The 14,117-nt window shown below is 33.0% G+C and overlaps 1 protein-coding gene across 6 annotated transcripts in view; it reads left to right on the forward strand.

The window, feature by feature from the left end:
- LOC126775513 (homeobox protein cut-like) overlaps positions 1–14,117 on the forward strand; it is a 141,373-nt gene that overhangs the window by 106,040 nt on the left and 21,216 nt on the right. For all 6 annotated transcript variants that reach the window (XM_050497501.1, XM_050497502.1, XM_050497506.1 and 3 more), the window contains one exon: positions 6,973–7,154. In XM_050497501.1, the coding sequence (XP_050353458.1) occupies positions 6,973–7,154 (182 nt within the window). The remainder of the gene's footprint in view (positions 1–6,972; positions 7,155–14,117) is intronic.

Consider the following 14,117-nt stretch of genomic DNA (forward strand, 5'->3'; position numbering starts at 1 on the left):
ACTTATAGCAAACGGTGACGGTTCTGAAAGGTAACTTATTTGTTTGATTATACTTACAATATAACTTAACGTTACCTGAATAAGAAATTATCAAGAAGCATCGGGCGCGCTACACCATGCACCTTTTAATTGCCCCAACAAAACGATATTTTATACACCGCCGTATTTTTTCCCCATCGCCGTTACTCAAAATAATCTAGACCAGATATCTTTGCGAAAAACACCAAGGCAATGATGTATGCGCTCTGAAAACGTAAAAGAATAAAACTTCGCGAAAATTCCTTAAACAACCTCCACAACTGTGCCATACTAGCGTGTTGTACTCGCGTGCGGTGCGCTGACGTGTTAAGAGGTCTGTAACTGACCAAATTGGATCCTTTTGAGGTTATTTATCATGTTCTTATTTACTACTTAATAATCGCCTACAACTAATATATGAGGGCTACAAAAATATCTGATATTCGTAAAAAAATACCTTCGCAAATTGCGATGAAAAGTTTCATGCATAAATATTATGAATTTATAATTCGAACACCCAAACGATGCACACTAGCCGGCTTTCATAATGAGAACTTTATACCTATGAGGAAAACTTAGTTTCCTATTCTGTTTTATAACTAACGAAACGAAACGATAGACAAGCAATAAATGAGGTTCCACAACTTATAATTGCTTAATTTTGTTGTCTGCCTCAAAACTACAGACAATTGCATTCCAGTTGTCTATGATAGCTCGATTTTCGTATCGGATCATGTCGAAAACAACGGGCTAACCAAAAAATCAAAGAGCATCAGCTGTCAGCTATGGAAACTAATCGCTGAACCTACTAATGGCTTGTCAATGCCTTTCAGACACGAAATCCGAGCGACGTCGAAAGTGCATAGACAAACTTCCCGCCAATTTCGCTGTCAACGTCAAATATGACACCATATTTGCAAAATTCGAACACAAAAATCGTCATCGAATTGTATGCCTTGTGTCGATGCAATAAACGGCTATCGAACACGAGATCCGTGTCGGCTAATTTTTATCACACGAGGCTTTCTGATCACGCATGCTTGATTGATAGTCGTGACGTCTGTTGTCAATCACACCGGGTTTTATAAAAGCACCGCGACAATTGTTGTGAATATTTATGGAATGTTGCTGATGTCGTGACAATCCACTAAATGGCCGATAAATTTTTGCATTTTAATTCCTATAGTTGCGCTGCTGTCTGCCAGCGAGTCCGTCATAATTCGAATGAAATGTAAAACGGATTGGCTAAAATCTCTTTTGGAGATTCAAAACTCGTGTCCGGCTGTTCAATCATTCACGTCATTTATCATTTTTCCCCAAAATGAAACTCGCTTCAAACTATACACTGTGATAGATGTCGAAAAAGGAAAACTTTGACTTTCCGCCCGTAGAAGCTATCCGAGCGTCTTTTTGCTTTTAGCAGTTGCTACTGCTCGGCAGATTTCGGCGCCCGAATTCGGGAAGGGGTCCGTCGCCCTGGCCTTCTACGGGCAGCGGTCCGATCACATTTCGCCGGCTAATAACGGTTGCCCGCCAATTCGCTCATATTTGACCAGTTTGACATATCGCCGACATGGATTCCACTTTGTGACGGCAAAATGGCGTATTATGCGTTTTTTATTCGCCCACTTGTCTTTCATCACTTCTTTTGTGATTGAGACCTGTACAAATTTATGACGATGGATTGTCAGGGGCCGAATTGGTTCAGTTTTGTTACTTTATTAGATTCCCTCTGTATTGGCGATGACGTACATCGACATTTCCCAGTTTTCTGATCACATACATTTTCTTTGAATACGAGTGTTAATATGGAAATGTCTGAATAAGGAAAGTTTCGTTATTTTCTTTTGCTCAAAAATGATTGGTTGGAATACTTTTTCTTATTGTTTGCATTGGACAGAATTGTTGTCCGACATTTCTCATTAGAACGTAATCCACGATTGCTGTTCGGCTGATAATCTCGAATACGAGAGATCGAGCTAAATGACAGAAAACGGAAAAACAAGCAAACGATCGCTCGGACGCTGATATTGCGATTGCTGTATTAACATCTCGATAAAGATCGACTTTAAATTGAACTCTTTCAATATTTTATGTACTTAACGAGGCTCATAAACGTCGACGCATTGTATTCATATATAAATATTATTTTTCCTTCCCAAATAAAGTATTTTTATTAATTGGATTATATAATAAAATGTTATTAATAAATTATTTTTACATCTACAATAATTAACACATTTCTTTATATATATTACACATAAAATGTTAATGTCTAATATGTATAAAAAATTTATGTACCTATTAAGTTCAATCGTTTAAATTAGTTGAAGTATATTTTAATATCTATAAATGTATATATTCAGTTATCTGGAACATAATGCATTGTCAAAATAAAGCCATTCGTGAGTTGTCAAAAGTATGATAGGGACGCCGTCAGCTTATGGTGATAGATGGTACAAGCTAATCCAGATATCCTAGGCACATAATCGTTGTCAAACTAAGTGTTTAACTTACACTTAATATATAACCTTAAGATAAACGTAATAAGGTTCGTAATGCATTATCTCTTCATGGTTATGTGTTGTACGATTGAAAGGCGACACGTGGCCGACACGATAACGAGCCGGAGACGTCACGGTAATTTATAGCTCAGTCTACTATTTTGCATTTCGTAACTAAGCAATTGAAAACACAAAAGAACCGCTGTTTAAAACGCTTTAAACGCACGCACGGAAAAGTACAACTGTATTTAAAATAGTGAAGAAGGGAGACCGCTTTATACCATCGCCCGACTATTTTAACAAAAGAAAATTATTAGAAATTGATTAAACTACATTCGTAAATAAAAGCGCTTTGAGCGCTTTTAGATTTGTAACATTAAAAAATCTGAAATTTAAAAATGCGCAAGTAAAAATTTACGTATAATAGAAAACTTTCAATACGAAATAAGACTCGAATCAAATAAAGTTTGTAAATAATAATTACAAAGTACGGTTAATTACAGGTAATCTGCATTAGGGTCTTGTAGCTCCATCAAAGCACATGGACCGTGGTCGCAGGAATCACCCACGACCGAAGTGTAATCACAATGCGGAGGCGTCCAAAAAGACGAGCAATTAAACTAAAAACCGGCCTCCAATAAAAACGTGTAACTGTGACGGTCGAAAACATAATTGTCCATAGTAATGATTGTAGGTAATTGTTGAGGGTCACCCTTTAACCCTTCAGAGAAGAAACCCTCGTCTGGCACAAGTTGAAAGAGCCGGGAATATTCTCAGACACACTACCAACTTATAATAAAATTAAAAGTTATTTTAAAAATAATCTCATATATATAGTTTTTATTCCAAACATAATACTATATTTAATCTGTTGCACATAACTTAACAACAAAAACGACATCGCTATAACAAAAAATTAAACAAAAATATACGATTTCCTTAAATATTTAATATATATCTTTAAAATTTTATAAACTAGCAAATATCGATAACGAACACTAAAATTTAAATAACATAAATGTATTTACCAAACGAAACTATTCAAAAGTAACCAATTGTATTTGAAATATATATTATTAAATATTATTTTTAGCAAATCATCGCCACAGTCGTGGTCTTCCAGCGCGTTGATTGGTGCTTTCATCCGCTGTCGCTCGTACTTCGTTCCGGACGCATAATGGCGGCTGGAGCCGAATTAAGACAATAATTACTCGCGGTTCTGTCCCGGGAAAATTCGTTTCGGCTAATACTTTTTATGTCCAGTATTTGAATGGGACAAATATGTGTTTACAAGGTTTTTATTGTTAACTAGAAACTAGGGGCGTTGTTGCTTCAACTCTAAAACAGAACTGCGATGTCGTTTACATTCCCAAAGCATTATTACAATATAAGATATTTCTGTTAAATTATAATTTAATACTGGTTTTTAATTAAATCGCTTATTAAATATTTAAGATTATTCAAGGCTATTTAATATTATATTAAATATCTTAATAATATTTAACGTAAAATAAAGTCATATATATAATATTAATATAAATAAACAAATTATACTAATTAGAGTATGTTTGATTCGTTTCACGTTTATTGTATTGTTACCGGATCAGAAAAGATAACAAATGAGTCAACCGTGAATAATGTTGAAATTATTTGATAAAAATACATTTTATTGCTTTAAGATGAATATAATTTTTACGATTTCGTAATTAATATGATTTCACACAACTTTTGTGTTACTTCGGCTGGACTGTTTTTAGATATTTTTACAGTAAACTTTATTTTTAAGCCTTAAATAAGATACGTTAGTTTTTTTAGTTGTAATTTTTTTTCTTAAATTATGCCGTTAATAAAGGTATAATATTGTATAACTATACATTTTAAAATATTTAAGCTTTATCTGTTTAATTATTAATGAATGACGAGATTCACTCGAGCTTTGACTTCAAAAAAGGTTCTCAAAATATCAGCTTTAATATTTATATATATATTTTACTGTATGTCTGTGAATAAGGTTTTTGACGAACTGTTTTTGATGTGTTCGGATCAGCTGCATGATGGTCTCGTCTCGATTCAATTGCTTTTTAACATTGTTCAGTTTTTTTTTCGTAGAACCATAAATTTTACTTGTTTTTCTCGCATTATGTCAAACTCTCAAGGACTTGTCAATGTAACGATATTTACACAAGTAATAACTGAATTATTTCACTGATATGCACTAAAGATACATGTCAAGGCAATATTCAAGCGATTCCAGCCCTTATATCCTCGTAATACGGTCTAAAAGAAACGTTTTTTTATAATTATACTAACATCGTAAAGAATACTGAAACCCGATTATATTGTCTATCACGAGACCCTCGGTTGTCATTAACAATAAAAAAAAATCTCAATCTAAAATAAACCATATTTCTTACGATAGACGGTTGTTTTTCCAACATCTCATGTCGCTAACGAACCAATCTCTTATTATCCGAATTATATTTACTTATGTATCATATTTGATATGTTTAATTGTACACTAAATATAAATACCATGTTTAGTTTATGAGTTACTTTATACGCAATACGCAATTACAAATTATATATGATGCTGTATTCCACATTTCTTTGATTGACTAGTCTGCACAGGACATTTTATTATGCGCAAGTGTGAGCACTCCCTATTCCTTCAATCTCATAATCCGATGGGATGAAAAAAGCTTTCCGTGCTTTCTGAGAGGCACAAGACTGCACACTGACAACTTCCAGACAACTTTATTAAGACTGACGCTAGGATTGAATCCTAAATCTCCAGATCTACAGCCTAATATGCTAACCAATAGACAAACAACACCAATGGCTGCAAATAATACAAATAGAAATACATATATAAAATGCTAACTAATTGAATTTTTATAAGGCAATACTCTTACATATATACCGTTAACGGTAGTGGTACTTATTTACCGACCTTCATTGATTAGCATAGACGGAAGTGGCAGGATTTCCGCTGCATCCAAGATTTAAATCTTCACGGTCGAAGCGTTCTATCGAAGGTTTAACATTAAAAAAAAAACATAGCAACAACACGAGGCTTACAGGCCTGATAGTAAGTGGAAAGTCCAATAAATATGAAGACTTAAAAAAGTATATGCCATTTCTTCCAAAGTCAATGTGCCGCCACCATGGGCTTCAAGATGTGTCTACTTGTACCTGTAATTAAACTGAATTAACTTCGGCTCACCATTCAAATCGCTGCAGAACAACGCCAATTTTTTTTCTGTCAAAATAAATCAAATATGGCTTGTGTGATATTTTTAACTACAAGTGGTACATACAAGTATATGTTCTATCCTAGTATAGTACCAATAGTAAATATATAATTTCAACGAGTTATATGAAATTTTAAAAATTCCCACATTTAGCTCGAGTATATAGTTGATGGTTGTGTATTGGTTTCAAGTGAAGCGTGGAACAATGAAACATTCAGCTTCACGGTCGAGTGAGGACGAATTGATACCTTCTGAAGTTCGACCAATCACATAACATTGTTTAACCATAGTTTTGTTTCCTCATTCATAGTAACTAGCTCACTTCTATCATGGTTAATTTATTTAAAGAGAAAGATTATTTTAATACCAATTAGGGTTCGGCCCTTCTGACCGAATTTCAGCCTACGACTTACAAGTGGTTTCGAAACTCAAAGACTCTTCGTAGGAGTATTATAGTGCACGAATGTATACAAACACAGGCGCATTGGGCTCACTATCACAGTGACATATCAAGCATATTCATTCGCCTTAATGTAAACTCTTTTAAGCGTCCTCATTAAGATCTGATAATAAAATTACACCCAATAACATTTGACTTCATCCAGAACAGAACTCAGAACCTGAGTGATCAAGTCAATAAATATAAATAAAAACAGCAACCATACAAGCGGACATATTTAATAGTACCTGTATACAGTTAAGAAATTACTTATGATATAGAATTTTAATTTATTTTTGACAAATCATTTTATTAACAGTTTATTTACCAACTGCTTATCACTCAGCGCCCAGATAACGAATGTATATAAATTTGTAATGATAATAATTACCGCAATAGAGCGTTATTAACGTACACCAATCAGCGATCATTATGTATATCTCAGCAGAGCTAAGGAAATAATTCCTAAACAAACTAATCATCGTTATCTCAATGTAATTTTTTTGTGACGCATTGAGCTATAATTTAAAACCATTTTATAATTTAACTACTTAACTTTTTACGATTTAATAATTGGGGTTCGTTAATAAGGTTATTGAAATGACATTCAGAAATATATCGTCCACTAAAAACCACTTGCTTTTCTTAATTCGACTAGAAATAAGTTAAAAAATAGCAGAATATATACGTTCTGACTATAGAAACTAAATAAAAATATTTTATTTTTAATTACATTCAACATTTTTTTCTTTTATTTCAGATTGCTCAACTAGTTGAAGACGTGCGACGTCTCCAAGCATCGCTTTCAGCGCTGCAAGAAGCTCACGCACAGCAATTGCAGCGACTGGAAGAAAGGCTGGATGAGAAGAAGCAGCACATCGCTAGGCTCGAAGCGAGGCTAGATACACAACGAGACTATGACGATATTAAACGAGAAATCAGGTGAGTATACGGTGATGACACTCGTCGTTTCTAAGTATCTAAGACCTTTTAACATTTTAAAAATATTAAACAAGTAAAATTATAAAGCAAGTTTAAAGTAACATTATAAGCTGAAATATTTTTAAAATGATAAAAGCACCGCTACAGCGCTGTAGCTATTTGATCCAGCAGTAGGAACAGACAATACAAGACATGGCAATGAAAAAACGAAATGCCATTAACGCGATCATAACAGCGCTACAGTGTTGATAGCAATGATCCGTCGAGTAATAGCTTCTAGTATAATATAATATTAACTACAAACAATAAAACTATGAACCGTAAAGACAGAATGCGATTAGCTATATGTAAATTTAACGCAATATAATTAAAAGTACGATTTAAAACTCAAATATAACGTCACACCCAACTAAATATTAATAAATTAAGTGATTTAATTAAAATATTTAAATGTAATCAAGATACGTCCGTCAAAAGGAACTAATTTAAATAAAAGCTAAGTAAATTCAATGCGTCTATTCCGAGTAAACTGAGATTTCATAACCTTTTAAGACATTATTATCCACATTCTAAATATACTCAGTTGCACTAATCTGCTATGCAAGACGCGAGTCGTACATACCCTTTGTTCTCGTTAACACGTCGTCCGTCGCCTTGGAGCTGAGGAGGCAGGATGTATTAAGGATGATGATTTCATTTGCTTTATATTGATTAGCTTCATTAAACAGTTTATTTATAAAAATTATATAAGACATAATCAGATTCGAAATATTAACATTATCACCGGCGGAAAAACGTATTTAACTTGTGTTACGCATTTTTTATTTCCCAGTACCCACCTATTGCTATACCTACAATAATATAAAAGAACTTATTAAAATCAGCTTAGTAATTCAGATATTGTATTAAATTGTATAAGACGGGTAGAAATGGTATGAATCGGATAAACGGAAGTCTTACGAGGCATATCAACTTATTATAATTAATAGATACACTAAATAAGTGCTACAAAAACTTGATTATACAAGTATCATACATAAACCATTATGCTTAGAAAAATATAAAAGCTAGGCTACAAGGCACGTGTTAATAAACTTGATAAGCTATCAGCAGGGCCGTTCACCCCGGTGTTTGAGATGATTAGTATTGTTTGCGCGTTGGGCAACCGCTGTAGGCCTTGAATGAGGATACAATGTGATATCTTTATACGAAACCTTTAAGAGATAGAAGGAAATATGGCCCTTTCATAATAATAATGTTATATAAGCTAGGTACATGAATGAACAAAACATAGTGAAACAATAATATATAAATTGTTAATGTCATTTATAAATATAATCGTACAAGTAATGAAGATAAAATAGACGTAGAATTCTAAATAATTTTAATGCAATAAATTTCGAAGTATATGATATATTAAAATGGAACATTACTTTGTTAATTGTTTTAAATTATTAATTAAACAGTATAAATATCAGCAATGATAGAATTTAAAAAAAATCGATAATAAATAATAAACTAAACTTAATTACATTATAAATGACCATTGTCGTTGATACATCACAAACATACATCAACAAATAATTAAGAAATTGTTCATTGTTGTGACAAGCAAAACAATTTAATAAAACAAATTCTGATTGCAAAACAATGGAAGTCGTCTTTATTTAGATCCAGCAAACTATAATGTTTGCTGACCCTACCTTTGACTGATAAGCGAAAACTGTTCTCTATTAATAACCATTGCATACAGCCTTACTTGTTAACATTTTGATTTTAATGAATCTGCACAATTGTATGTTTCAAATTTATTAATTATGGATACCAAATCAATATCAGAATTATTTGTAAAGGAATTTAAAAAAAAGTCCGTAACTAAATAAATAACATACTGCATCCAAATCAAGATGAGCAGATTCCACGTTTGAACTATAACCGAAAATTCGTTTGATACCAATTAAAGTTAAAAAAATGTGACCGTCACGGCACGCACCTTTCAAGGCAGATTTGAAACTTCATAGAATTGTAATATATAGTAACAATACTTTCTTATATACGATAGTTATGTAGTGTACACGACGGCATAAAGAACGTCACGCCGTTTGCGTGCCGGCTTACTAGGGTAAGAAGAAAAGGTGCGTCAATATGTATCTCACATCAAAAACAATATCACCAAAAATATAATCTGCATCCTCAATTAATATAGCGATAATTCTATTTATATTTCCCACTGATGGAACAGGAAACTCGAGGAGAAAAAATCGAAAGGTTCTCAGGGAGCGATTTGTGTATCAATAAATTGTCCAAACACGGGGGTAGGCCGCTAAATTCCTTATCTCGAATCGTTTAGCGAGTACATGTTAGTTTGTGGGACTTGTCGCAACTTCAACCGATTTTAACGGAAAAAAGAAAAAAATCGGTATGGGACCTCCTCGGTGTTGGTTGTGTTGAACCTTTTAGTGGTGTGGAAAAGGTTGGATCATAAAATTTTATCGGTAATAATTATCTGGTTAGTGTTTCAGTGGGATCGACAAACGGAACTGGTGGTAGCTTTACGGTTTATCACAAGGACTTTGGATATTTACATACATTTACTTTTAACGTATGGTGACTCAGTAATTGCCCGAATCAATTGATATTTTTATAACATATTTGCTTGATGGTACTGCTTTTTACAAGTCAAGTCATCCAAAAGACAGGAAGTGTTTCAATTTAGACGATAAGATTGAACGTGATTATGTTAAAAATAAATATGTTTGTAATATACAAGTATATACAAGTCGCGGCAATTTAAATATTTCTACAGAAGTGGGCACATATTTATTAAATATGTTTAATAAATAATACACATTACAGTGCAATTATGAGCTTAATGTGAATAAATTTGATTATTATCAAGTTTAAATATTATCTTGATTGGATAATTAATTTCGCTTGCGTCGCGCAACAGTGAGCTCCGTTCGAAGTTACTGGATATTTCATAAATTATGAATAATTATAAAAAATAATAGTGCGTTTAAATAAGACGCAATAAGGCATTTCAAAACGCTCATCAGACAAACTGATTTTGATACCACTATAGATTACGTGAGAAGCAAACGGTATTAATTCCATCCTGAATAGATGACGATCTGAAAATTGCAGTCCTGTTGTTAGCCAATCAGTTATACTTGTTGGTGTTATAATGTGGAAAAACTACGTACTATTAACGGTTTCTTCAATGCTTAGTAAGTGTAGTCGAAATGTTGTGTCTATTTTCAATTCTAGTAAGCAAATAAGATTGTCTAAACATGTCTTTTAAACTCGTCTTTCACAAACACATTAATTTTCGGAAAGTCTTACTTAAACTTCATTCATCCATTATAGTTCAAACGTTACTTACGTTCAAACTTCACTAACATCTCCATCGCTTTGACAACATCCTGATTATTTTATATCCACAATATTTACACTCGGATGTAACTTCAGTACGTTTCAATACTGAGTGTTTTAAACTTTTGTACGGTCTTTTTATCTGACATATTCACAGAACTAAAGCTATCAAGATATAGCGATGTAAACCTTTAAATTTTCACATTTTATATATATAGGTATAACTTCAATTCACATCAAAAATACTGAAGAAAATCCTGCTTTTCTAAATGTTCAGATGCAATTTATTAAGTACTGTTTGTCAAAAATTTTATATACGTTTAAGTATAATCTACCGTCCGGTAAAAATACTTATCTTAACATTTGACCGGCCTTTGGGTTTTGCTTTAGTGCGGTGCATAAAAAGCTTTTAGGATTTGTGGTACAGGTTGTATTTCATCTGGTAATTTCACCACTAAGCTTGATGAAGAAAGTATTAAAGATGTTCTTTTCACTTCATATCCTTTACTTATAGATAATTTATATATAAACCTACTATAAGAATATTAAAGGCAAACATGTATTATCACTAGATAACACGTAGAATAAGGATAGAATAGAATAAACGTTATATTCAATTAAATACAAATTTCAGTCTCAATAATTTAATTATAATATGTCTACATGTATACACAAAAAATTCAAGGTTACTTGACACACCGCTTACAACCGACACTATATATTTTTAAAAATATATTTAAATATAGAATAGAAAAAAAATGAAGATTTAATTTCAAAACCCAATTTAAGTCCACTAATGTTTATTTTTCCTTATAAGTTCCTAAGTTTTCTTACATATCTGATGGAGTAATTACAAAATTTGAAACATTCTCACGTATCATTTCGTTGCCGGAAGAAATGTATCAACATCCGCACTGATAGCAAACAATCATCAATTATCTATCCTCCCTAACTATCCCCATTATCCTGTGAATTCATTTCACTTATCTTGTATGCACTCTTGTACCATTAACATCCTAACTTTATCAGAAAATTGATATTTAATTACGAAAATAAAAAATATTTTCTAATAATGACATAACAATGGCTTCGACGAATTTAACATTAAAAAAAAAGGATAAATTTACGATTTTCTAAATATGTCTTTATCATCTCTAATGGCTATCCGCTAAAACTCACCCAACCGATGTTTTCTATAGTTTAATGTGTTATTTTTACCAATATGGCGACCGATGGGCGGCGTCTTTGATCCATCAAAGGGTAAGTCGCATCAAACGGGCCGACAGTCGCGACATAAAATCACGCCTGTGCAAACACCATAAACAATCCGTTAAAAGAACGCCACTATTTATAGCAGTAATCGATCGATTACTCAACTTACAAACGGATGTACCTAGACTCCAATATGTTTCTTATTCCTCCTTAAAACATTTACACATGACGACAAAGAAAATGCAAACTAGATGCTGAACAAAGATTCACTTCCCAATAAACTTGACAACTGACCTTGCCAAAAATAGAAAATAGTACTTATCCGGAATGAAAACTAAAAGTTGTATTTGGTAAATATTTACTTATTCTATTTATACTAATAAACTAAATCGACATAAAAATGAATGCAAATATTAAATCTATTTCCCAGTAAACCACACTCGCACGATATTTGGCCGTTATTTCAAGAATCGCGCACAAAAGATTGAAAGGTAATATAAAGCTTTTCGCCCCCGCGTCGTCGTTCGGAAATCGGACAAACTATCGACTTACACGACAAGCTGATAGATAAATGAGAAACACAATAGAAAAAACTTCCTCGCCTCAATTATTGCGACTGGCACGCGAGGACATTTGTCGTTTTTCCCATGATCGGAACCGACGTTCGCTTCCTGAGCTGTTCTCCGAAAAATAATCCTATATAATCTGTGCTCTATTTAATCTGCGCTCAATAGAAACTGTTGGAAGCACCTGTAGCGGTTTATTGCTTATTTATACCGCTTCTCAAGTTCGGATTAAGTTATAGCCAGCCTTCGAAGATTAAAGCTTAATAGGGGGTTGAATGGATTGATTTCTAGACGATGCCGTGCCAAATCTCGACTAATACGGGGATCGGTTGGCGTTCGCTTTCTGAATTTTGATTAAATTTGGTATTCTAAATTTAAATATCAGAAACGAGCGTCGTCTACGCTTTGATTAAAACCACAGATAATAAAAGTTCAACTTAAATTCTTAAACTAGAGACAGATTAAACACGACGTTGTGTCAACATTTAATTTTTTAGTTGCCAGTCGTAAAATTACATGGAAATGATGGTAAACCATTAAATATGAGTATGTCGTACGGTACACAATCAAAGATTCAACTCTTCATCTAACAGTGTTGACAATGCACTGGCTTTAAACTAAAAAAGACAAATAAGGAATGAAGCACCGTTTATCTCTTGTTTAATTAAAAACTAAGCATACAAGATTTACATATGCCCGGGGAGGCAAATATACCGACTATGTAACGTAGAGCGTGTACCTCCTATATATCAATAGAGCCTATCGTGGACACCTGTCTCCATTTGCTTAGGCGATGTTTGACTTACATTTAACGAAAGTTTAGTCACACACAAATTATCAACTAATTTACGCTCCCCGACATTTTTTTCCGTCTATAAAGAAACGTTCTAAGATTTTTACAGCGTCGCCTTGTTGACACAATACTCGCGATGCTTACATCTTAGAACTAGGAAAAATGCCTTTGTCAATAAATACAGAAAAAAAACACTATATCAACTCGTTTGACAGCGATTCTAGACTCTATGGAGCGACGTGAGCGACGTCTGTCAATGGTTGAGAAAAACTAAAATATTGACAAGACGATACAAGACTAGTTTTTTTTATCTGTTGTTCAAACCTGTCGTATAGGCACTACATGTATGTATGCGTATGTATTTTGGTTCGTTCGGAAAGGCGTTAGTCGGTATTGACCAATCGATCGGTCGTGATTGGTCAACGGGTCGCTGGGCGGGGCGCTGTTATCGGCCGATGATGGGCTGATAACGACGCTGTGACGTAACGTCATTGTTCTGGCAAACCGAAAAGACGTTAATTTTTTTATCGATTATATTTCTGATTGGCGCAAGATAACATATCCGAATTCGAAATTTAAAATAAGAAGATAATAACGCAACATCGTGTACTTTATAGATTAGATATACATTGAAACAGATTATAAAATATCGTTAAAACTGTATTCAATAGTTATGATTTATTTAGTTTTCATAGTTTTATTAAATTCGTAACATACAAAGTATAAAAGTGTATTTTTTATGTTATTTTATAAATGACTAAAACAAACTTACGTTATATTTCATTCATATTAAAATATTAAAAACAATAATTCACAAAATACTTGATTTTTAAAATCTTATCTATTAATAAGTTGCAGTGATTAATGAATTATCAAAGGGTAGAATTTGCCCTTTAAGGGTGTATCAAAGACATATTTCGAAAGGGGTGAATTCGATATTGATTTATAAGTAACGAAATCGTACTTCAAACGAGAATTACCGAAATTCAGCAAAGGGCAAAATAATTTCAATACTTTGCT

This window comes from Nymphalis io, chromosome 18, assembly GCF_905147045.1.
Source record: "Nymphalis io chromosome 18, ilAglIoxx1.1, whole genome shotgun sequence".
NCBI classification, from domain to species: Eukaryota; Metazoa; Arthropoda; class Insecta; order Lepidoptera; family Nymphalidae; genus Nymphalis; species Nymphalis io.